At 49.3% G+C, this 26,671-nt stretch overlaps 1 protein-coding gene across 1 annotated transcript in view; it reads right to left on the bottom strand.

Moving 5' to 3' along the window:
- TTLL8 (tubulin tyrosine ligase like 8) overlaps nucleotides 1–18,527 on the bottom strand; it is a 45,627-nt gene extending 27,100 nt beyond the window's left edge. Inside the window, 7 exon segments of the mRNA XM_079937703.1 lie at nucleotides 2,106–2,292; nucleotides 9,496–9,621; nucleotides 11,165–11,279; nucleotides 12,137–12,265; nucleotides 14,118–14,191; nucleotides 14,840–14,978; nucleotides 18,443–18,527. Coding sequence (XP_079793829.1) covers nucleotides 2,106–2,292; nucleotides 9,496–9,621; nucleotides 11,165–11,279; nucleotides 12,137–12,265; nucleotides 14,118–14,120 — 560 coding nt within the window. The 5' untranslated portion in view covers nucleotides 14,121–14,191; nucleotides 14,840–14,978; nucleotides 18,443–18,527.
- Nucleotides 18,528–26,671: the final 8,144 nt, after the last annotated feature.

Below are 26,671 nucleotides of genomic sequence, written 5' to 3'. Positions count from 1 at the left end.
TAATACAAGTCCTTCTCAGACTCTCCCCAAAACTGAACAGCTAACAAATGAATTCAGCAAAGCAGCAGCATACAAAGTCACCACGCAAAAATCAGTTGCATTTCTATTTCTCTTCTTAATTCTGTGAGTGTTTTATATATTCTGATGCGGTATTCACTACATCTAAGTCCAGATTGCTTTGATTCCTTTGATTGGCTTCTTTTGTTATGAAATACCCTCTTTACGTCTCTTAATACCTCAAATACAGTTGGAGATTTTAACTAAGCTCTCTCAGTATCTCAGAGAACACGCAGGCGAAGTAATCAGTAAGAATATAGATTTGAATCACTAACTTGACTTAATTGACACTTTTAATAACACACCACCTAGCAATGCAGATACACGTCGTATTCAAGTGTAAATGAAACAGTTACCAAAACAGATCAGTGCTGATCAGGGCTGAAAGGAAGTTCCGCCAAAATTCATGTTTATTTTTTATTCACAGTGAAAATCTCTATACAAAAAAGAACCTTGATCTTTATCTCTTATCTTACACAAAAGTTAAGATTAATTAATCATGAAAAGTTAAAAGTGAACGGAAAAACAGTAAAACATGTAGAAGAAATCATAGGGGAACATCTTCATGACCTCGAAGAGTCAAAGATTTCTTAACCAGCACTCGACCTACCATAATAGGGAAAAAATGAAAACAGTGGACCTCATCAAGAAATTCCACTGAAAGGTAAAAAGACAAGTCATGCACCGGGAGAAGGCAGGCTTAATGCACCTCTCCAACAAAGGACTTGGTGACGAAAATGTCGAGAACTCTTAGAAACCAACTTTATAAACAGAGAACCAACCTCTTTCTCTTTAATGATCAAAAGATTTGAATAAGCACTTCACGAGAGAACATAGCCAAATGGCCAGTAAGCATATGAAAGTATGTTCATCACCATCGGTCATCAGAGAAACGCAAACTAAGACCGCGACGAGACGACGAGGAAGGGAAAATGAAAAAGTGTGACAGTGCCGAGGGCTGTCCGCGGCGCGGGGAGTGGGGCGCGTGGACGCGTATCACGGCCGGCTTATGGAGGTGCACAGCCACTTTGGGAATTGGTTGAGACTGCTCGTATCCCACCTGCCCACCCACAGCAGAAGGAGTAAGGGCTCTGCGGTCTATTCAAAGGATGGGATTCCGCACAGCAACAGAAAAGAATGAGCTTCTGCACCGACTTGGATAAATCTCGCAGGTCTTGTGTTGAGCAGAAGAGTCACAAACGAGACAGCCCGGCCTGTACGATTCCGTGAATATGAAATTCCACAGCAACATTGGTGGAGGTGGCGGGAGTCAGAGGAGGTGTGACCTCGGTGGGGTCCTGCCTGGGAAGGGTTACTGGGGGGCTGGGGGGCGGGGAGTGTCCTTTATCTTGATCTGGGCGGTGGCTACACAGTGAGCACATATGCAGACTTGTATCCTCCTGGACAAATACCACCAGCACATGGCGCGCCCTTTACCGCATTTACATCCAGTAAAGAAGAAAGTACTTGATCCAAAGAAGGAAAGGAGGAAAACAACAGAAACGACCCGGGATGGTGCATGTGCACCGCAGGCAGACCCTCCGAAACGAGGGCTCCAGCTTTGCTGCCATGTTCCCTCGGCGGACAGCTGCTCCCGCCGCGGGTGCTGGCCCGCCTCTGCCCCAGCGTCTCGCTGTCGGCCACCGTGAGAGGTCGCAGCCCTCCGCAGAGGGCCCCCGGGTAGTGGGGGGCAATTGAAGGTCGTGGAGTCAGGAGGCCTGGGCCGAGCAACGGCCCTGCCGGTCCCGACCACCCAGAGCCAGCCTGGCAGCCTGGCCGCGAAGGGGACACCCAGGGCGGCTGTGGCCCCAGATGACGCAAAGGACACGCAGGGTGCGCAAGGTGCCACAGGCTCGCCCGGCCGTGTCGTCCTCTTATCAGCCAACAAGGGCCTGGGCAGGCACCCCAAAAGGCACCCCAACTCCCAGACAGGTGCCCCAGACGTCCCAGGGGCCAACGTCCCCAGACAACCCCTAAAGCCCACCCGGCGTCCCCTGGATAACGCGAGCAGCGGGCAGGCCCCAGAGGGCACCGACCAGGCTTCTTACTGAATGAGCCTGTAGTACTGCTGGGTCAGGTCCTTCCACTCGTCCTCCGTGAGGTCCTTGGCGGCGTCTTCAGAGAGGTCGATGTCCTTGTGCTCCAGCCGCCCCAGGTAGGCCTCGCACGCCCTGCACGCGACGTCCACCAGCTGCCCCGAGAGGCCTGTGAGCCTCGATCCTGTGCTCTCAGGAACTGAAACCCAAGGACAAGCACGTGGGGCCTGGGCCACCACCCGCCCCCATGCAGTGGCACCACTGGGGGCACAGGCAAAGGCCACCCCACCTGTCTGTGCCTCAGGGTCTCACGGTGAGGGCTCTCGCTTCTCTGGGTAGCCGCCCTGGACACCACACCTGGGCCTGGGCAGGTAACCTTTCCCCTCCCGAAGCTGCCCCCCACTGCACCGTGCCCCCTCCCCGCCGCACCCTCCGACTAGACTCTCAGCCCCTCGGGTGGGAATGAAACAGCACTTCTGATGAGCTCTCCACAAAACCTCTGCTTCTGAGCACACACTTGGTCCTCAGTGAGAAAAGAACAGGTATTCGTGGACAGCCCTGCAGCGATGCCTGCCAGCCCTGTGGGAGGCTGGGGGAGCACCTCCCTGTACGTCTAGCACTTCTCAGAGCCCCAGCATGTGTGGGCTTTGTGGCTCTGAGCATCCGACCTCTCACACAGCACCCTCTCCTTCTGGAGCCTGTGAGTCAAGATCGCTGTTGGTCTGGGGAGCACTGAACACAGGGAGGCCCCCGCCCAGGTGAAGGCAGACCTCATGCACCTGGCCCCCCCTCACGTGGCGGCCTGCCCCCCCCACAAAGCCAGCGGTCCCCAGGCTGGATGCGGAGATGGGGTGAGAGCTGAACCCTGGCGTGGGGCTACGGGGCAGGAGCCTGCAGAGCAAGGCTGCTTGGAAGGTGTACGGAGACACCTGCACAAGCCCCAGGCACAGCCACTGAGACGGCAGCCCTGATGGACCCAGCGGCCGCCAGCGAGCACGGACCTGGGAGAAAGCGCTCGAGCTTTGCGGTTGCTGCGGAGATTACAACATGCATTTCTTAAATGTGCTGAGGTGAACTTCACAAAATATAAAAATAACCATTTTAAAGTGAAAATTCACTTCTGGTGTCCGGCATGTAAGGAGCCTGGAAGCTGCCACTCCACCCCAACAGCAGGTGAAAACCTGAACAGACCGGAAAATCACCAGCTGTTCTTAGATCTATCCGAGAACTGAGGTCACAGGGCAAAAGCCTGCCCCAAACTGGCGAGACGGATGGGCAGGTACAGAGAGTCCCCAGAGCAGAAACCTGTGTGGGAGCCGGCGCCAGGGAAGGAAACCCACCTGCTGCAATGGACGAGTTGGGAGCCGGCGCCAGGGAAGGAAACCCACCTGCTGCAATGGACGAGTTGGGAGCCGGCGCCAGGGAAGGAAACCCACCCGCTGCGATGGACGAGCTGCTGGAGGCTCAGCGTGGACAATCCTGAGACTTAGAAACCCCAGGGCTCATCTTTGGGGGCCCCGTACTTTTGTCAGTTTTACCTCCAAGAGTCTGACCTGGGGTCACAGTGAGGATTGGAGGAAAATCCCCTTGTGTTTCTGACGGGAGAGGAGGAAAGGAACACTCTGTTCCTAACAAGGCTGCCCTCAGGAGAAATAGTCACCAGAGTGTGACCTGCCAGGGTCTGATCAGGGCCTAATCAACGCTGGGGCAGGAAAATACCCAGCTCCGCCGCCTCTAGCCATCCTATCCCACCAAAGGGGGAAAAAGGAGAAGCGGTGGTGAAGGTCACAGTCCAAGGGCACAGGCTCAGCAAAGACTGAGACCTGATCACAGGACTACAAAGCACTGTATCGGACAAAAAAAAAAAAAAAAGAGGGGACTTTTTGCCAGTAGACTTGGCTTGCAAGAAATGTTAAAAGAAAGAAATCCTTAGGAGAGAAAAAAATGGCATAAATCAGAAACTCAGATCCACATAAAGAAAGGAAGAGCATTAGAGAAGGAATAAATAAAGGGAAAATTAAAACTTTACTTTTTTAATCCTTAATTGATCTGACAGAACATAATAATTTAATAATTATTATTAAAAATAAAAATAGAAAAAATATATCCAGATTATAGCTTATGGATAAGTGAAATAAATGACAGCAAAGATACAGGGCACAGGAGGGAGGAATTAGGAATATTTTGTTATAAAATATTCCCATTACTGTAAAGTGGTCAATGTTACTTGAAAATGCAGTTTGATTCATTGTAAATGTATATTGCAAACTATAGGACAACCACTAAAAAAATTTATATATATCTATATATATCTGCTATGCTAGGAAGGGAAAGAAAATGAAATCATACAAAATGCTCAATTAAAACCACAAGAGGCAGAAAAAGAGTAGAAAACAATAGGAACAAAGGACAAGGGCAACGAATAGAAAACAGTAATAAATATGGTAGCTGTTACTCCAACCATATCAATAATCACTTTAAATGTCAACGATTAAATGTATCAATTAAAAGAGATTATACAGTGATCAAACAATAAGACCCAACTGTGTTTTCAACAAGAATTCCACTGTAAATGAAGACACATATAGATTAAAAGCAAAGGGATGGAGAGAAATATACCCTGCTAACACTAATAAAGGAAAGCAGGAGTATCTATATTAATTTCAGACAGAACAGACTTCAGAGCAAGGAAAACTATCAGGGATGAAAAGAATGTTACATGATGATGAAGGGGTCAATACACCAAGAAGACATAGCAACACTTAACATGTACGTGCCTAACAACAGAGCATCAAAATACATGAGGCACAAACTGATAGAACTTCAGGGAGAAATAGATGAGCTCTATTAGAGTTGGAGACTTCAACACCCCTCTCTCAGAAATGGATAGATCCAGCAGGCAGAAAATCCGTAAGGACGTAGGTGAACTCAATAGCACCGTCAACCAACTGGATGTAATGGACATCTATACAGTACTTCATCCAACAACAGCAGAATACACATTCTTCTCAAGCTCATTTGGAACAGTTCCCAAAATAGGCCACTTTGGGGCCATAAAACACACCTTAACAAATGTAAAAGAATAGAAATCATAAAATATATGCTCTCAGACCACAATGGATTAAACCAGAAATCAGAAGATACAGATAGCTGGAAAACTCCTCAGGTACGTGGAGACTAAGCAACATACATCTGATAACACATGAGTCAATGAGAAGAATCCCAAGAAAAATTTTAAATATTTGGAACTGAATGAAAATAAAAATACAATTCATCAAAATTTGTGGGATGCAATGAAAGCAGTGCTTAGAGGGGAATTTATAGCACTGAATGCACATATTAGAAATGAAGAAAGATCTGAAACTAACTATCTAAGCTGTTATCTTAGGAAGCCAGAAAAAGAAGAACAAATCAAACTCAAACAGAAGAAAATAAATAATAAAACTTAGACCAGGGACTTCCCTGGTGGCACAGTGGTTGAGAATCCGCCTGCCAATGCAGGGGACATGGGTTCAATCCCTGGTCCGGGAAGATCCCATATGCCACGGAGCAACTAAGTCCATGTGCTGCCACTGCTGAACCTGTGCTCTAGAGCCCGCGAGCCACAACTATTGAGCCCACGTGCCGCAACTACTGAAGCTCGCACACTTAGAGCCCCTGCTCCACAACAAGAGAAGCCACTGCAGTGAGAAGCCTGTGCACCACAACGAAGAGTAACCCCCACTCACTGCAACTAGAGAAAGCCCACGCGCAGCAGTGAAGACCAAACACAGCCAAAAATAAATAAACAAAATAAATAACTTAGAAAAAAACACAAACTTAGACCAGAAATCAATGAAATTGAAAACGGGAAATCAATAGAGAAAATAAGTGAAACCAAAAGCTGGTTCTTTGAACACATCAATAAAATTAATAAGCCTTTAGTCAGGTTAACTAAAAACAAAAAAGGATGGATGACATAAATTACTAAGATCATAAAACTAAGAGGTGACATCACTACAGATCTCATGGACATTAAAAGGATAATAAAGGAATGCTATGAACAACTTTATGCCGACGAATTTTGTAATCTAGGTGAAATGGACCAATTCTTTGAAATATACAATCTGCGAAAGCTCAAAGAAGAAGAAATAGACAATCTGAATTGTCCTATACCTATTAAAAAAATCGAATCAATGGTTAATAACTTTCCAAAACAGAAGGCACCAGTCCTAGATGGATTCACAGGTGAATTCTACCAAACATTTAAGGAAAAATGTATACCAATGCTCTACAATCTCTTTCAGATGATAGAAGCAGAGGGAGTACTTTGTAACTCATTCTCTGTGGCCAGCATTACCCTAATACCAAAACTAGACAATGGTATCACAAGAAAAGAAAACTGTTGACCAAAATCTCTCATGAACATATTTGCAAAAATCCTCAACAAAATATTTGCAAATTAAATCTAACAATTTATAAAAAGAATTATACACCATGACCAAGTCACATTTATCCCAGGTATGCAAAACTGGTTCAGCATTCAAGAATCAGTTCATGTAATCCATCATACCAACAGGCTAAAGAAGAAATATTACATGATCATATCAATAGATGCAAAAAAAGCACTTGATAATATTCAACACCCACTTATGATAAAAACTCTCAACAAACTACGAATAGAGGGGCTTCCCTGGTGGCACAGTGGTTGAGAGTCCGCCTGCCGATGCAGGGGACATGGGTTCGTGCCCTGGTCCGGGAGGATCCCACATGCCACGGAGCGGCTGGGCCTGTGAGCCATGGCCGCTGGGCCTGCATGTCCGGAGCCTGTGCTCTGCAACGGGAGAGGCCACAACAGTGAGAGGCCTGCGTACCACCAAACAAACAAACAAACAAACAAAAAACTAGGAATAGAACATCAAGTTGAATATCCTCAACTTGATAAAGAATATCTACAAAAAACCTACAGCTAACATTATACTTAATGGTGAGAAACTAGAATCTTTCCTACTAAAATCAGGAGCAAAGCAAGGATGTCCTTTCTCAACACTCCTTTTCAACATCATACCGGAAATCCTAGCTAATGCAATAAGACAAGAAAATTAAAAGTAAACAAATTGGGAAAGAAGAAATAAAACTGTTTTTATTCAGAGATGACATGATTGTCTAGGTAGAAAATCTAAAAGAATTAACAACAAAAAAACTTCTGGAACTAGTAAGTGGTTATGGTCAATCACTTTCCTATACACCAGCAATTAATAATTGGAATTTGAAATTAAAAACAAAATACCATTACATTAGCACTCCAAATATGAAATAAATACGTAATTAAATCTAACAAAATATGTACAAGATCTATATGAGGAAAAGTACAAAACTCTGCTTACTTAAATCAAAGAAGAACAAATTAATGGAGAGAGATTCTACGGTCATGAATAGAAAAAACTCATTGTCAAGATGTCAGTTCTTCCCAACTTGATCTATAGATTCAAAGCAATCCCAATCAAAATCCCAGCAAGTTATTTTGTGGATATTGACCAACTGATTCTAAAGTTTATATGGAGAGGCAAAAAAATCCAGAATAGCCAACGCAATGTTGAAGGAGAAGAACAAAGTTGGTAGATTGACACCATCTAAATTTGAGCTTTACAATAAATCTACAATAATCAAGATAGTGTGGTATTGGTGAAAAAGAGACAAATAGATCAGTGGACTAGAGAGCCCAGAAATAGACCCACACAAATACAGTCAACTGATCTTTGACTAAGGCACAAAGGCAATACAATGGAGCAAAGACAGTCTTTGCAAACAAATGGTGCTGGAACAAATGGATATGTGCAGGCCAAAAAGAAAAAAAGAATCTAGATACAGACCTTACACCCTTCATAGAAATTAACATAACATGGATCATAGACCTAAGTTGAAACACAAAGCTATAAAACCCCTAGAAGATAACATAGGAGAAAACCAAGATGAACTTGGGTATGACGACAACTTTTCAGACACAACACCAAAGGCACAATCCGTGAAAAAAATAATTGATAAGTGGGACTTCACTGAAATGTAAAACTTCTGCTCTGTGGAAGAGATCATCAACAGAATTAGAAAACAAGCTGTAAATTTGGAGAAAATATTTCCAAAAGACACATACACTAAAGTACTGGTACCCAAAATATGCAAAGAGCCCTTAAAACTCAACAATAAAACAAACACCCCGATTTAAAACTGGAGGGAAGCTGAACAGACTCCTCACCAAAGAATATATACAGATGGCAAATAAGTATATTAAAAGATGTTTAACGTCATATATTGTCAGGGGAACGCAAATTAAAACTACAGTGAGACACCACTACACACCTACTAGAACAGGCAAGGTCCAGAGCTCTGACATCACCAAATGCTCACCAGGATGTGGAGCAACAGGAACTCTCATCATTGCTGGCAGGAGCACAAAACGGTGTAGCAACCACTTTGGAACAAGCTTGGCAGTTTGTTACCAAACTAAACATACTCTTGCCATATTATCCAGCAGTCGTGATCCTTGGTATTTACCAAGTGAGTGGAAAACTTACAGCTGCACAAAAGCCTGTATGCAGCTTTAATCATAACTGCCAAGACTCGAAAGCACCCAAGATGTCCTTCAACAGGTGACAGGATGAACAAACTCTGTTCCATCCAGACAGTGGAATGTTAGTCAGTGCTAAAGAGAAATGAGCTATCAAGGCATGACTTAAGGAGGGATTTAAGGAGGGACCTTAAATGCACATTAGTAAGTGAAAGGAGCCTGTCTGAGTCATATACACTGTATGATTCCAACTGCATGACATTTTGGAAAAGGCAAAGCTGTGGTGACAACAAAAAGCTCAGATGTTGGGGGGCAGGAGGAACGAACAGGCTGACCACAGAGGGGCAGGAGGAATGAACAGGCTGACCACAGAGGACTTTCAGGGCAGTGGAACTACTCTGAAAGATACTGTATCAGTGGATACATGTCATTGTACATTTGCCCAAACCAAGAGGGAACCTGATGTAACCTGTGGGGTCTGGGTGATGATGACGTGTCAGTGTAGGTTCATCACTTATAACAAATGGACCATCTGGAGGAGGATGTTGACACAGGGGAGGAAAGGGCAGAGGGTACACGGGACACCTGTACCTCCTGCTCAACTTCACTGTGGACCTAAAACTGTTCTATGAAAGTGAATAACAACAAAAAGGACTTATCTGGGTCTTGTAGGCCTAAACCCACGGTGGCCCACGACTCCCTACATGACCCAGGAGCGCCATTCCCATGGCATTCTGCTGGAAGAGACTGGGGGTCGGGCAGAGCTGCAGCCCCACCCTGGATGCACAGCTCCACGGCCCCTCCCGTCACTGTCCTCCCGGGGTGCCACGGCCTTGGCCACGCCGAGGCGGCACACACCTTGCTTGTTGCTGGGGCCACTGTCACCGGCCTCTTCCTTCCAACCCTTGGGTGTGCTCCTGCTGCAGTTCCGGTGGCTGACCACCCACTTGAGGATGCTGGAGGCCACGGTGCGCCGGAAGTCGTCTGAAAGGACACCAAGGCCTCACCCCCGTGCCTGCGCTGGGGACGGGAACTCAGCCAGCGCCAGCCATTCCCAGCCCGGCATCCCACTGCGTGCAGGGGCCTCACTCCTGCCTCAGAGCCCTCCGGGGGCCGGGCGCTCCCCCACCGTCCACACCCTCCACCTCCACACTCATCCTCCCTCCTCTGCGGAGGGGAGCCTCATCCACCCCAGGACCTCCACCCCAGCTGCGCATCCACCCTGCCTACAGGCCCAGAGGCAGAATCCACGCACCCCGTTTCCCGCCCCTCTCCTGCACCCCCAGGGCCACGGTCTGTGGCACCGTCACCACCTCTCCCTGTCCCCGTGTCCTCAGCCCTGCACAGAGGGATCCTTCTAGAAGAGCCCCCTGCTGACAGCACCGGGACCCTCCCCATCACACGAGCCCCTCCGGACCTTCCTGGACACGTTGGCTCCCACCGCTGTAACTGCGGGTGGCTGGGGGCCCTGCTGTATCCACCAGCGCAGGGGCAGCTCAGGGTCCCCCAGACCCAGGCTTGGAGCCAGGCTGCCTCTGAGCGCCTGTCACATGCCAGGGGCAGCGGCCAGGGGAGGCTCACCTCCATGAGGGGCCTGGGAGGCGAGGCTGCTCCCCACCCCAAGTAGCTGGATATTCCAGCAACTTCTCTCCCAAACCTGCTCCTTCCCCACCTCAGCTGAGGCCACCCTACCCGGCATCCACCGGCCTGGCACTACTGCTGCCCTGGAAACACCCAGAACCTGAGCCCCCCACGCGGCCCCTCACCCACCCCCCTCCGTCCATCAGAACACATGCTCCTGACATCACCAGCCCTCTGCCCGAGGACGTGCGGGCACACTGCCTGCTGCAGGGCTGGCCTGGAGCTCCCCAGCCAGCCGCCCTCAGCCCCCCTCTCCTCTGGGTCTCCGCCCGGCGCCCCATCTTGCGAGGCCCCTGCTCACGGCCCTGCCCCCGCTGCGCTTCTCACCTCTGCCCCCGCCCCGCCCCTGCCTTGTCCTGCAGCCGGCCATTGGCTCCTGGGAGCCCCGGCCTGGGGTCAGGGCACAGGGCAGGGGTGCTGGGCAGATGCCGCTCTCTACAGCCCCCCAGACGGGCGCTCAGGAAACACGGGTCCCCCCCGAATGACCCCCTCCCTGCCTGCCCTGCCCTTCTCCTTCTCTCTCCTGTGCCTCCAGGCAGATCGAACCAGGCACCAGCCTTTGTCCCCAGCCCAGAGGCCGTTGTCCCCGTGTGCCCCAGGCACCCAGACCCAGGCCCAGCACCACCCCCATGCCGGCCTCTCCCAGAAGCCTCGTCAGAACCAAGCTGCTGACACTTGGCCTCCTGCCTTGCAGACGCTGCCCATGGAAGTTTCTAGACTGGCTCCTACCACGTGAAACAGAGCTGAGGTCCCAGGTGCTGGGATGGGACCGGGCCCTCCGCCATCACCCCACCCCCACCCCCAGCCCTGCGGCCCCTCCTGCAGGAAGGTGGGCCGGGCCCAACGCTCAATGCCAGGCGCCTCGGCCGGGCCGCCAGCCACTCACCCAGGAACTCTCGCTTCTCGCTCTCGGTGCAGAGGCCGTAGCAGCGTGGGAAGAAGGAGTCGGGGTTGGCCTGGACGTACCACGGCAGGCTCCGCAGGCTCACGCACAGCCCGATCTCCAGAGACAGCGGCACGTCAGGCCCGCCGGCCACGCGCCAGGCCAGCTTGGACCACTCTTAGTGCCCACGGGCCTGGCTGGGCAGCACCGGCTCCAGTGGGCTCCCGGGAGGGCACCTCCTGCAGCCGCCCCTCCCCAGCCGCCCGGCCCCACTGGGCCGTCCGCATAGCCCACACCCAGAAGGACACCAGCGGCCCAAGGCCTGGCAAGGATGTGGGGGGGGGGCCGGAGCCCTACAGGGAGCCCCGGGGGCAGCCGTGCACTTCATCCCTGCTCCTCTGTCACCCTTGAGGGTTTAGGGGACGGTGCCCTTGTTGCCAGGGAAGCCCCTTTACCCAATCGCTCCCAGGGGGTACACACAGGCCTGTCCCTCCCGGGCTGGCCCCGCCCCTAGCCTCAGCCCTCAGGGTAAATGGTGAACGGCTGCCTGGACGGGCTGGCGGCTGAAAGGGGGAGAGGGCAGGAAGTGCCCGTGTGGCAATGCCCCCTGCAGTTGGAAGTCACAGCGCAGGTGAGGGTGGCCCGGCCCCCCTGGGATCCGGAGCCCCACCAGGGCCCAGAGCCTGGATCGGGCTGCGGTGTCAGCCGTCACCTGCCCTGTCTTGGGCTTGGCCTGTGCGCTTGGGGCCGCCCAGGGACACAGGGCGAGGGGCACAGGGGCTCTGGGGGGCGGTCTGAGGGCAGCAGCACGGAGCGGCTCTGGACTCTGCTGCCGGGCCAGGCCAGCAGGAGACTCCAGTCCTGGAGAGGCGCCCCCAGGGAACCGGTCCCCGAGTGGCGCACCCGGCTCCGGAGGTGCTGGCATTTCAGGAGGCGGGGTGCTGCCCCGCCTGCGCCCCCAGCCCTCCCACTCACCTTGGTGGTGAAGGACGCCGTCTTCCCATAGTGATTCAGCATCTGGTCGCAGCTCAGGCTGTGGTAGTCAATGATGTCCCTTTTGATTGTCCAGAGGAAGTATGGTGTTTCATTTTTTACCAACCTGGACTGGCAAGAAAAAACCTTCATCCACACCCAGCACCCAAGGCTCATGTCTCTGACAATGGGACACGCCAAGACTAAAGGAACCGGGGTTTAGGTGAGAAGCGGCGTGTGATTTCCATGACTCCCATCCTGACTGCGGCCTCGCACGTTCCTCGAGGGTCTGCTGCGGGCTCACGTGGGAGCAGCTACCACACAGGGCTTCCGATGGCACAGGGGTGGGGGGCTTCGGGGTCTGGGCTGCAGGGGCCCCGAGTGAGGTCTGAGCTGCGCCCCCCATGGGTGCCCACGCCGGCCGCAGGGACACACCACGTGTGGACCTGGGAGAGTCCCCGTCCCTGGCCGCCGGGACACAGGCTCCTCCGCTGCCCGCGCACCTTCAGAATGCAGGGGCCCATGAGAGCAGCTGTCATTTGTCACAGTGTGTGAGGAACCGTCGCACACGGAAGTTGAGACAGAGGTTTGGTGGCCACCCGGGCGCCCGGGACGAGAAACGGGTGGGTGACTGGGGTGTCCTCGGTGTCTGCACTTTTGTGTTTACAAAAATGGCATGTTTTTGGTCAAAATTTCTAACCATACAAAGAGATACTAGGAAAGGGAAAGATTCTCCAAAATCCTACCCTAGAGATGACCCGGACACCCTTTGTGGTCACTGTCTGCAGACAGCATATCAGGACCACCTAAGCCCCCCGTGACTCAGGTCAATCGACCTTGACCCCTGTGTTCCGGCAGGACTGGCTCCCCCCACCCGACAACAGCACTGTTGCTGGGGGGTGCAGGGAGGGGGCTGCTGGGGCCCAGGCCGCCAACGCCACTTCCAAAACGCACCCACCCAGCTCCCTGAACGCTGGGCTCGAGCCCTTGGTCCTCGTTCCCGCTCTCAGAGTGACATGTACAGCTCCTGCTGCCACCTTCCCGTGTAAGTGTCATTTGTCACACTGTGTGATGAACCGTCGTACACGGAAGCACAGACAGCAGCTTGGTGGCCCCCCGGGCGCCTGGGGTGAGAAACGGCCTTCGGTCCAGAGCTGACGCTCCTGCGCAGGCCCGGCCCCCTGCACCCACCCCCGCCGACTGCCCACGCCCCCTACCCGCGGACAGCCCCCCAGCCTCACGGTCGACTTTCACAGAAAGGAATCCGCTCTGGGAACTTGCAGTGATGGGCTCCCCGGCCTGTCGGGGCTTTGCCCGTTTCTATTGGATCGTCATCTGCTCCTGACCTGTGAGCACGTCACATGTTCTGAGTACCAGATCTTTTAACTCGTAAGCCCTGCAAGTACCTCCCTGAGCGGCTCGTCTTTTCGTTCTGTTCACGGGGTCACATGAGGGACAGGAGCTCTTCAGTGCGGTCAACGCGTCACGCTTGCTCGCGGTGGACGCTGTTTGGTCTTGTTTTAACTTTCTTCCCTCCCCTTGAGTCGCAGTGGCCCTCTGTTATCGGCCAGCAGAGCCCTCCCGGGGCAGCACAGCTCTGCAAAGCCCATCCCTGATGGCTGACCTGCCACCAGGGAGCATCGAGGCCCGGGAGCTGGGCCCTGTGGCAGCTGCCCCGCCCCGCAGGCAGGCGCTGCGTCCAGCAGACTCCACCGCCACCGTCGCCGCCTGGGGGCTGTTCTGATCCTGTCCCACAGGGTTTCCACAGACCACAGGCCCAGCTTGCCTGCCCACGCGTGGAGGCACACACGTGGACACTCAGGAACACGGGGCACACGGACGCACACACGTGCACACGCATGCACTCGCGCGCATGTCCTCGAGGCCGGGCGTGACCGTGGCTTTGCCACATCTCCCCCCCCAGGACACGGCACAAAGGCAGGTAAACGGCAGCCGAGACCCCTCCAGAGCCCACGGGGCCTACCATCACATCGTGGATGTCGTCTGTTTTCCTCAAAGCCACTTCTTGGCTTTCTTTGCCTTCAGCATGTTTGTTTTCTGCAAACACAACACACAGGAGATGTCAGTGCATCATGGCCGGAAGGCGTGACCACAGCCGGGCCCACGACAGGGCCCAGTGCGGAGCAGGTGCCCCCGTGGGTCCCGAAAGGAGCAGGGTCGAGTCAGGCTCGGGTGTCCACCGCGTGGCACCCCCGCCAGGGGCCGTGCCAGGGTCGGGGACCCGGGACGTGGGCAGGGCTGTGAGCTGGGTCTCAAGCACCGTGTGGGACAGGGCCCAGCGCAGACCCTGGAGCCAAGAGGATGAAGACTTTGTGCCGAGCAGGGGGCAGGCACAGGTGGGGTCAGGGAGGACCCGTGACCAGGGGCTGGGTGCAGCGGGCACTGCTGGGGGCCAAGCATGGGGCAGAGGAGGGACAGCCAGGGCCAGGCCGCTAAAGGACGATGAACACCATCCAGACACAGGAGGAGGTCTGGGCATGGACGGTGGGACACCAAGAAGTGACCAGTACCAGGGTTTGAAAGGGCTCGCCAGTGCCCGGACGCCTGGGGCGGGGGCCGGGAGGTGACTCCTTCCCCAAGGGCGAGGCCACAGCACGGGACCCGCAGAATCGACTCACGTCTGGGTCCTCGTGACATACACACAAACCTCTCACACCAAAACACAAGACACCTCCAATACTCTACCTGGCGCTCCTTCCCCTTCGTCTTTGACACTCGGAACGACCTTGGGCAGAAAGTGGAACCTCTTCTCCACCCAGCCCTTCCTCCGCAGGGAGGCCCGGATCACCGGGGAGTGTCCGTAGATGGAGAAGATCTTCTTTTCCTTGAATTGCAAGAGTGTATTTGAAATTAAAGAATTGAAAACGAGTTAATTTTGTCTCCGCAAGAGGAGTCTACCCTCAGGATGACACAGGCTGCACCGGCGGGAAGACACCTGTGTTCTGCTCCGAGAAAATCCCCCAGGAGCGTTGGGACGGCCGACGGTTGGGGCCGGGCAGCCCCGGGCAGCCCCCGGGCAGGCCCACTCCGCCGTGTGTGTGCCAGCTGCCCCAAACGCGGAGGCCGGGAGGCACAGCACAGCCAGGACCTCCATGCTTCCTGAGGCTCAGACTCCAGCTCAGGGCAGCTCCAGGTCTGAAGGGTGGGATGCAGGACAGGGCCCGAGGGCCTGTGCTCTGCGGCTTTCTTTTCTCTGCAAAGGTGACCGCCCCTCATGCCTGGGGTGGGGGAGCTGCTCGAGGTTTGAGAGGAGAGGGGGGAACAAATGCCCACCAATGGCTGGAGGGGCAGTGCGAACTGCCCAGGGCCAGCACCAGGGGAGCTGGGGGCTCTGCCCATCACTGTGGGAATGAGGCCAGCTGCCAGGGGCCAGGCAGGGAGTTGGTAGCTTGCATCCTCTGCCTTCCCAGATGAGGGACAGAGGGCAGGAGAGTGATGGTCATGCTGGAGCCCCAGGGCCCATGCTGCTGAGGACACAGCCTGGACACATCCGTTGGATGGGGTCAGAGGGCAGCAGCTGCAGGGCAGGGTCAGGGAACAGGGGTATGGTCAGCAGTGAGCTTAGGGCCTCATGAGCTTAGGGCCTCATTAGCTTGTGAGAGCAAGAGGGGAGGCCAGGGCAGCAGGGGGAGGCGGCTCAAACTCATTAGGGTCCCTAATAAGACTCTGAATTTGAAAGACAGATTATCCTGGGTGGGCCTGACCTAATCAGGTGTGCCGCTTAAAAGAGGGTCCAGGATTCTCTCAAGTCAGAGATTGAAAACAGCAGAGACTGTCTCTCTCCACTGCTGGCTTTGAAGAAGGTGCCACAAGGAAATTAATTCTGCCAACAAGCTGAGGAAGCTTGGAAGCAGGTCCTTCCCCTGTTGAGCCTTCAGATGAGACCCCATCTGGCTGATGCTTCATTTCACCCTTGACAGACACTGAGCAGAGGACCCAGCCTGGACCCCTGACCCACAGGAGGTAATACGTGGCGTGTTTAAGCGGCTAGATTCATGGTGACTTGTCAAGCAGCATTGGTAGCTAACATGGGTCCCAGCGGGAAGACTGGGAACACATGCCAAGAACGTGTGGGCTTGTGGCCAGACGCTGAGAACTCAAGTCCCAGCGCCCACATGAAAGACCTCCAAGCCCCCTTCTAATCAGAACCTCAGTCCAAAGCCTGGCCTCACCCTCGACAGGGCCGTGCACCACGACAGGGGCCACTGTGAGGAGAGGCGGGCAGGGAGTATGACAACAGCAGGAATGTCAGTGCCCTGCAGCTCCAGCAAGACCTCCCAGCTGCGTCCAATCCTCTCCTTAACTGGAGTCGAACTGAATGACTTCAGAAAATCTGATTAACTTTAATAAGTCAGCACAGTACAATACATAAGGGAACTACAAAAGGACAAAAAAGAGTACAAGATTTCTAACATAAGAGAGGGAAAATGGAATAATAAAAAGTAATCAGTCCACAAGAAGGCATGAAAGGAGAGGAAAACTGAACAGACAGTGCAAGCCAGATGAATGCAACATGATGGGAATACACCAGTGTTTAATATAGATAAATACACAAAAGGCTCCAGTTAAAAGGTAAGGAGTGCCAGACTGTATCTTTTTTTAATCTAAATCTATGTTGTTTACAGGAGAAAATCAGAAGCACAACCCTACAGATAGATAAAAAATAAAAGGATCTATATATGAGACAGAATAGCCTTTGGGACAAAGAAGCATCACTAAAGTAAAGAAAATCATCCCGTAATTTAAAGCAAACGTTCAATTCACCAGAAAGATACATTTGCACCCATTAAGATGGCTATAAATTATATAGAGCAAAAACTGGCAGAAACACAAAGTAGACAAATCCCCAATTACAACAGGATATTTAACATGCTTCTCTCAGTAAATTAGAGAACACGGAGACAAAAAATTTCAATAAGGCTAGAAGACTTCGACAACGCAAATAACAAGCTCTACCCTGATGGCTGCGAATACAGCACTCTACATCAACTTTTATATAAATTAACAAAATGCTAGGTATAAAGCAGGTCTGAACACATTTCAATGGAATAACATTGTACCCATTACATCCTCAACCACAGGCAATCAAACTAGAAATCAATATCAAAATAACTAGAAATCAATATCAAAATAACTAGAAAAAGAGCCACCAGTTTAGAAATTAAGAACCATAGTTTTAAGTAACACACAGTCAATGAAAAGCAATAATATGAATTATAAAATACTTTGAACTGAATCTCATCAAAAACACTACAAAATGAAATCTTTTGAAATGCAGCTAAAGCAGTACTTAGTGGGATGTTTGTAGCCCTGAATGTTTATATGTTTTAAGGTCTCAGAAGAAAATCTGAAGATTAAATTCTACTTATATGAAGTCCCAGAAAGGACAGTGGTAGGAAGCACAAAGGGCACATCCGTGGTTGCCAGGATTTGGGAATAACTAGGGCGGGAGGCAGCTTCCAAGGGGGCAGAGGGGCTGTCATGTCTGCAGGGGTTCATGCTGATGACATACGTCACCTGTGCTGTGCTTCTCTCTCCAGGTACATCCAGCCCATCACAGCCTGAGCTGTGCACTTATGATCTGCACACTCTCATGTGTGTGCTGTGCTTCAGAAGAAAGTTAAGGGAATGAGCACATTTCCACGTGTTAATGTGTGTTGGCTTTGTCAGTGCTTCCCCACTGTCCCGGCCTGAGCAACGCAAACGCGTGATAAGGACAGAGGATCACGTTCTCAGAGTGGTAGCCGTGGAGCCACCTGCCCCATTTGAAGAACGCTTGTCCTTCTTTATCTCCCCCAAATTCTTCCATTCTGCTGAAAGGTAGGCCTCCCCCTTGAGGAAGTGGGTGGGTATGCCAGCTGCCCCACTCGAGCCCCAGAGTTCCTCTCCTGGGCACAAACCCCTCTCACATGCAAGTGTCCTCACCGTGTCACCCGGGAGCCTGGGGCAGGGGGAGTGGATGGGAGGGGGTCTGTGAGGCACTAGGAGTCTGTCCCTTGTCTGGGATGTGTGTCCACAGCTGCAGTCACACGACTGCATGGCTGCAGGAGAGATTTTTACCGTGTATGTGTCTGCGTTTTTTGAATTTTGAAAGCATTACCTATTTCAAAAGTACAGCTGAAACATAAAGTAACTGGCAGAAGCCTCCAGGCGGGGGCCAGGACTGCGGGGGCCGCCTCCCATGGGCGGGGGGGGGGGCGTCAGAGGCAACAAACTCACTCTCCAAATTCCAAAACGAATTTCTGTTCTTAAAAGTACCCCTCCCCCCGAGCCCCAAAGAGCATTTACCTTGATTGCCTTGTCCGTTAATTGTCTTGCTATTTTGTATTTGTCTAATTTGGGGGAAGAAATCAAGTCTTGGGAAATTCCTCGTTTTAATTCTACAAAAGAGAAACAGACATCAAGGCAAAGGGAAGAGCGAACAAGTGCCATTCGGACTCAGGAGACACCAGCCTAATCCCCCTGTCCAGCCCCCCACAGCACTCGGCCAGCCCTCAGCCTCTGCCTGGGCCAGCCTTCCGGCCACCAGCCCCTCTGGGGTCCTCTCTGGACCCTGGCCAGCAGACTCCCATCAGCACACAGCAAGCGTAGCAGCGTCCATATAGACGTTACAATGAAACCCCTCATCCCTGCACCTGCCCACTCCCTCCTCCACCTCTCGTCTCTCCTCTCTCCACAGCGCGTCTCCTGGCTCCACCACAGACAAGCTCGCACCGAGGTCACACGTGCACAGGCCAATCCCGTGGTCACTCCCCGCGTCCAGGTCTCTGCCAGCACTGGACACTCAGCCGGCCAGTCCCTGCTCCCCTGAGCCCCGCTGTCCCTCCCTCACTGCCACCCCTTCTCTCTCCCCATGCCCTAACTGTGGCCAGGCCCAGGCCTGGACCGCAGACGTCTGTGCTTCACCTCCCCGTCCACCCTGGGCCATCTCATCCCAGATGGTGGCTTGAATTCCATGGGGCAGATGCTCCTGCAATGTACACACCCCGGCAGACCATCCGACCTCCCGACGCCTCCTGGACCCATGGTCCCTGGACGTCCAAAGAGCATCCCAGGTGGGCAGGCAGGCAGTGACACCCTGGCCACCCACCCACCTGCTCCACCTGCAGCTCCCTCCACCCCGTGGACCCCAGAGACCCACACCCTCGGAGCCAACTGATGCAGGCAAGGGAGAGCACCGAGGCCCTGAGCGGGGGTGGGGCTGCAGCAGCGGCCTGTCCACATGGAGAGGGGAGCCCTAGCCCCACCTGGGGACACACGGTAACTGGACGTGGGTCACAGGCACAAGTGTGAGACGTGCACAGGAGCCGGGAGGGGCTCTCAGAGCCTCGGGCCAGGCAGCAAGTCCGAGATGCTCCACTAAAGCACTGATCATCGAAGCTAAAATGGGCAAATCAGACTTTATCAAAATTGAAATGTTCTCCTCGGCTAAGAAAACGAGAAGGCAAACCCTAGACTCGGGGAAAAAAAATACAGTACATTCAACTGACAAAGCAGACACCAAGGTGCATCTGAGGGCTTCCACATGTGGGGAGTTCTGGACACTCAGTTACAAACCAGAGCAGGGCTGGCAGGACCACCAGGAGGACACAGTAGCCTCAGCTGCAGATAGGCACAGGCACTGCCCTCGGTCACTGACACAACCACAAAGGTCAGTGAGGGTGAGGATTGAATGTGACTGTCCGCCCCTCACCTCACACGCACACAGAACACCTCGCTCAGTGGCCGCCATCCTGCCCATTCCAGGACACAGGGAACATTTATTAAAATTGACCACGGAGATATTCTTAACCAATTTCAAAGGGACAGTAGCCACATAGATCATGTCCCCTGATCACAGAGCCGTGAAGTCAGGGAGTTTAATCAGAAGACAAAGTAACAACAGGAGATTAACACACATTTCACAAACGTGCTTCTGAATAACGCGCGTCAAAGAGGAGATCGGGATAAAGAGTAATGAATGTTTCTTAACTAAATGAGAGTTAAAATACCAAGTATCGAATCTTGTAGCTAGGTTCTGTTTATAAAGCGATTTTTAGCTGTAGATGCAAATAGTGGAAAATAATAAAGGCTAAGGACAGTCAGTGAAGCGTCCATCTCAGATATTAGAAAGATCACCTCAAAGTCAAACCCAAAGAAATCACCAGAAAACTACCAGCAAATTCAAACCCAAACAAATCATCAATACCAGATATTACCAGAGGAGATATTAATAAAATGTTTTTTGGGGGACTTGCCTGGTGGCACAGTGGTTAAGAATCTGCCTGCCAGCACAGGGGACACGGGTTCGATCTCTGGTCCGGGAAGATCCCACATGCTGTGAAGCAACTAAGCCCGTGCGCCAAAACTACTGAGCCCGTGTGCCACAACTACTGAGCCTGCACCTAGAGCTTGTGCTCCACAACAAGAGAAGCCACTGCAATGAGAAGCCCGTGCACCGCAACGAAGAGTAGCCCCCGCTCTCTGCAACTAGAGGAAGCCTGCGTGCAGCAATGAAGACCCCACACAGCCAAAATTAAAAATAAATAATTTTTTTAAGAAAACCCACAAATGTACTATAGAGAAAATTAGCAAAACCAAAAGTTGGATCTTTGAAACATTTTTTTTCAAATTGATAAACCTCTAAATAGACTGACCACAACACTATAAGACTAGAAATCAACTACAAGAAAAAAAACTGCAAAAAACACAAACAGGTGGAGGGTAAACAATATGCTACTAAACAACCAATGAGTGGCTGAAGAAATCAAAGAGGAAATTAAAACATATCTGGAGACAAATAAAAATGGAAACACAACAATCCAAACTCTGTCAGACATAATAGCAAAAGCAGTTCTAAGACGGAAGTTGTAGCGATACAAGCCTACCTCAGGACACAGGAAAAATCTCAAATAAACAACCTAATCTCACACCTAAAGCAACTAGAAAAAGGAGAACAAACAACCTAATCTTACACCTAAAGCAACTAGAAAAAGAAGAACAAACCCAAAGTTAGTAGAAGGAAAGAAATCATAAAGATCAGAGCAGAAATAAATGAAAGAGAGACTAAAAACAACAATGGAAAAGATCAATGAAACTAAAAGCTGGTTCTTTGAAAAGGTAAACAAAATTGATAAATCTTTAGCTACACTCATCAAGAAGAAAAGGAAGAGGGCCCAAATCAATAAAATCTGAAATGAAAAAGGAGAAGTTACAACCCACACCACAGAAATATAAAGGATCATAAGAGACTACTGCAAGCAACTCTACGCCAATACAGTGGACAACCTAGAAGAAATGGACAAATTCTTAGAAAGGTACACTCTCCCAAGACTGAACCAGGAAGAAACAGAAAATAGGAACAGACCAATTACCAGTATTGAAATTGAATTAGTAGTTTTAAAACTCCCAACCAGCAAAAGTCCAGGATCAGAGGGCAGCACAGGTAAATTCTACCAAACATTTAGAGAAGCGTTAACACCTATCCTTCTGAAACTATTCCAAAAAACTGCAAAGGAAGAAACACTTACAAACTCATTCTATGAGACCACTATCACCCTGATACCAAAACCAGACAAAGATATCACAAAAAAAGAAAATTATAGGCCAATATCACTGCTGAACATAGATGCAATTATCCTCAACAAAATACCAGAAAACTGAATCCAACAATACATTAAAAGGATCATACACCATGACACCATGATCAAGTGGGATTTATCCCAGGGATGCAAGGAGTTTTCAATATCTACAAATCAGTCAACTTGATACATCACATTAACAAACTGAAGAATAAAAACCACATGATCATCTCAATAGATGAAGGAAAGGCTTTTGACAAAATTCAACATCATTTATGATGAAAACTCCCCAGAAAGCAGGCTTAGAGGGAACCTACCTCAACATAATAAAGTCCATATATGACAAACCCACAGCTAACATCATACTCAGTGGTGAAAAGCATTACCTCTAAGATCAGGAACAAGACAAGGACGCCCACTCTCACCACTTTTATTCAACATAATTTTGGAAGTCCTAGCCACAGCAATCAGAGAAGAGAAAGAAATAAAAGGAACCGAATTGGAAAGGAAGAAGTAAAACTGTCACTGTTTGCAGACAACATGATACTATACATAGACAATCCTAAAGATGCCACCAGAAAACTACTAGAGCTCACCAGTGAATTCAGTACAAAGTTGTAGGATACAAAATTAATATACAGAAATCTGTTGCATTTCTATATACTAACAACAAAAGATCAGAAAGAGAAATTAAGAAAACAATCCCATTTATCATTGCATTGAAAAGAATAAAATACCTAGGGATAAACCTACCTAAGCAGGCAAAAAAACCTGTAGTCCAAAAACTATAAGATGCTGATGAAAGAAATTGAAGATGACACAAACAGATGAAAAGATATACCGTGTTCTTGGATTGGAAGAATCAATATATTAAAATGACCGCACTAGCCAAAGCAACATATAGATTCAATTCAATCCCTACCAAATTACCAATGGCATTTTTCACAAAACTAGAACAAATAATTTTTAAATTTGTATGGAAACACAAAAGACCCTGAATAGCCAAAACAATCTTGAGAAAGAAGAATGGAGCTGGCGGTACACACGCCCTGACTTCAGACTATACTACAAAGCTACAGTAATCAGAACAGTATGGTACTGGCACAAAAACAGAAATATAGATCAATAGATAGAGAGCCCAGAAATAAACCCATGTACTTATGGTCAATTAATCTATGAGGCAAGGATATACAATGGAGAAAAGACAGCCTCTTCAATAAGTGGTGCTCGGAAAACTGGACAGCTACAGGTAAAAGAATGAAATTAGAACATTCTCTAACACCTTATACAAAAATAAACTCAAAATGGATTAAAGACCTAAATGTAAGACTGGATAAAACTCCTAGAGGAAAACATAGGGAGAACACTCTTTGACATAAATTGCAGCAATATTTTTTTGATCCATCTCCTAAAGCAATGAAAATAAAAGCAAAAATAAACAAATGGGGCCTAATTTAACTTAAAAGCTTTTGCACAGCAAAGGAAACCATAAACAAAATGAAAAGACAACCTATGGACTGGAAGAACAAATTTGCAAATGATGCAACTGACAAGGGATTAATTTCCAAAATATATAAACAGCTCAGTATCAAGCAAACAAACAACCCAATCAAAAAATGGGATTTAGAAGACCTAAACAGACATTTCTCCAAAGAAGACATACAAATGGCAATAGGCACATGAAAAGATGATCAATATCACTAATTACTAGAAAAATGCAAATCAAAACTACAATGAGGTATCACCTCACACCAGTCAGAATGGCCACCATCAAAAAGTCTACAAATTATAAATGCTGGAAAGGGTGTGGGGAAAGGGAACCCTCCTACACTGTTGGTGGGAATGTAAATTGGTGTAGCCACTATGGAGAACAGAATGAAGGTTGCTTAAAAAACTAAAAATAGGGTTATCATATGATCTAGCAACCCCACTCCTGGGTGTATAGCTGGAAAAGACGAAAACTCTAATTTGAAAAGATACATGCACCCCCATGTTCACAGCAGCACTATTTACAGTAGCCAAGACATGGAAGCGACCTAAATGTCCATCAACAGATGAATGAATAAAGAAGATGTGGTATACATATATATATACATATACAATGAAATATTACTCAGCCACAAAAAAGAATGAAATAATGCCATTTGCAGCAACATGGATGGACCTAGAGATTATCATATTAAGTGAAGTAAGTCAGATAGAGAAAGACAAATATCATTTGATATCACTTATATGTGGAATCTTAAAAAATGATACAAATGAACTTACTTACAAAACAGAAATAGATTCACAGATATAGAAAACAAACTTACGGTTACCAAAGGAGAAAGGTGGGAGGGGAGGAATAAATTAGGAGTTTGGGATTAACAGATACACACTACTCTCTACAAAATAAATACACAACAAGGACCTGCTGTATAGCATAGGGAATAATATCTTGTAATAACCTATAATGGAAAAGAATCTGAAAAAGCATATATATATATATATATATATATATAGGTGAATCACTTTGCTGTATACCTGAAATATAAATATAAATATAAATATAGTAAATCAACTATACTTCAATAAAAAAGATATTATGAACATCCACATGTCAATAATTTGGCAATTCATATGAAATGGGCATTTTCCTTAAACGACACTGCTTATCAAAAGTGACATAAAAGAAATAGAAAATCCAGATGGGCCTATTTCTGTTAAACAAATTAACTCCATATTTAAAATGCTTCCCACAATGAAGCCAGGCCTAGATGGCATTAGAGGTCAATCTGTCCAAATATTTCAGAAGAAAAAAAAAAAAACCCCAAACCCCCCATATAAACCCTTTCACTAAAGAGGAAAGTAGAAAAGCCTTTTCAACCCTTTCTTTTTTTTTCTTTTTCAAGTTTTTTTTATGAGGTCATACATTTAACACCAAAATCTGACAAGGACCTTTTTAAAAGAAAGAAATATTACAAGCCAATCTTGCTTATAAAAATAGACACAAAAATCTTAAAATATTTGTAAATCAAATCCAGTGACATATAAAACAGTACACTTGACCATGTGGTATTTGTTTTAGGGATACAAAGTTTGTTTAATATTTGAAAATCCATAATGTAATCATTTGATAGACTAAAGGAAAAAATATGCAGAAGAAAACATATGATAAAATGTAATAACTACTTGTTTTAAAACTCTCAGTAAACTAGGAATAAAGGGAACTTCCTTTAAAACTTATAGCAACAAGAATTTATAGGTGTTTAATTTATAATTTTTGTGAATGACAACTTAATTAAAAGATACTTGTACATTTTATAGGGAAAATATTAACCACTAGGGCTTAGAGAAAGGTATCCTGGTGAACCTGGATCAGTTTAGGGCCTCTGTATTATAACTATAAAATAGGTTCTAAAATGAAAATTCAATATTTTAGATAAATTTGCCAAAGAAAACTTGACAGTCAAAGAAATGTGAAAAAAATCATGTTTAAAACATTTAAAAAAACTTATACATCATATTTCATGGTGAAACACTGAGCACTTTCCTCCTGTGTGGAAACAAAAAAAGATGTCCACTATATCATATCTATTCAACATTATACTCAAAAGTGCTAGCCCATGCAATAATGCAAGAAAAGGAAATAAGAGGTATTAAGACTGAAAAGATCTGCAGGTGATGATTGTGTATGTAATAAACTGTGTATGTAATAAATCTAATTATTTCTATTTCCAAGCCAGGAAAATGAATTCAACTGTATTTCTATACACTAGAGACAATTAGAAAATGAAACTCAAAAATACCACCTACAGCAGTATTAAGCATGGATTATCTGGGAGTGATTCTAACAAAAGGTCTTGCACACCTGTAACTAAAAGTGGGAACCTTACTGACAAGAATGAAAGAGCTAATGTTCATGGTCAGAAGTCTGGATATTAAGATGTTAATTCTCATCCCAATTGATCTACACATTCAATGGAATCACAAAATTCCAGCAGGACTCGTGTGTGTGTGTGTGTGTGTGTGTGTGTGTGTGTGTGTGTGTGTGTGTGTTGGGGGGGGCTTATATTAACAATCGATTCTAAAAATGCAAAAGTCCAAGAAAACCTGAGCGCATCTTGAAGAACAAAGTCAGATAAATATTAAGACATTACGAGGCTCCTGGAATTAAAGCAGGCACTTCGGAATAAGGACGGGCAGACAGATCAACAGAACAGACGGATGCCCCCTCCCCGAGCCTGAGCTTGGCGGTCCCTTTCAGGAAACCCAGGGCGGCGGGCTCAGGACAATACTGACTAGATTCTCCTCTCCGCTCCGCTTCCGATGACGCAGACGGTTCCATTCCGGCCTCGGCCTCGGGCACCTCAACTTTCCTCCCTTCCACTGCCTGGACCCCTGCAAGGGGGTATCAGTGCCGCTAGAAGCAGGGAACTCAGAGGGGCAAGAGCAGGGCGGAGGTGGAGGGGGAAGTCTGGGGTTGGGGGGCGCAGGCTAGGGTCGGGGTGGGGGGGCCGAAGGCGGGGTCCAGAGGTGTAGGGCTGGGCAGGTCTGGAGTAGGGGGCGGTCAGGAGCTCCGAAGGAAGGGTAGGTCCGGGACTCCGCGGGGGTGGTCTAGAATCCCAGGGGCGGAGGGGCGGAGGGGCGGAGGGCGGTTGGCCCCGTGCTCACCCGGGCGGGGGCCCGTGCCCTCGCCCCGCGTCGCGCCGTCCCGCGTCCTCCGGTTGCCCGGGGTGACGGGCCCGGGCCGCGCGGCGCATTGTGCAGCAGTACCGGGGCGCCGGCAGCGGGGCCCGGGGAGCGCGGCTCGGCGGCGGCCGGAGCGGGGCGTGGGGTTGCGCGGGCGCGCGGGCGGCAGGGGGCGGCGGGAGCGGCTGCGGGAGTGGCTCAGAGTGCGGCTCCGGGGACGGCTCAGAGTGCGGCTCCGGGGACGACAGCGCGCGGGGGCCGTGGGGTCCCACAGGCCGCGGTCGGG

Source organism: Stenella coeruleoalba (assembly GCF_951394435.1).
Source record: "Stenella coeruleoalba genome assembly, chromosome: 11".
Lineage (NCBI taxonomy): Eukaryota > Metazoa > Chordata > Mammalia > Artiodactyla > Delphinidae > Stenella > Stenella coeruleoalba.
The sequence above is the reverse complement of the archived record's forward strand: the minus strand, read 5'-3'. Positions and strand labels throughout refer to the sequence as shown.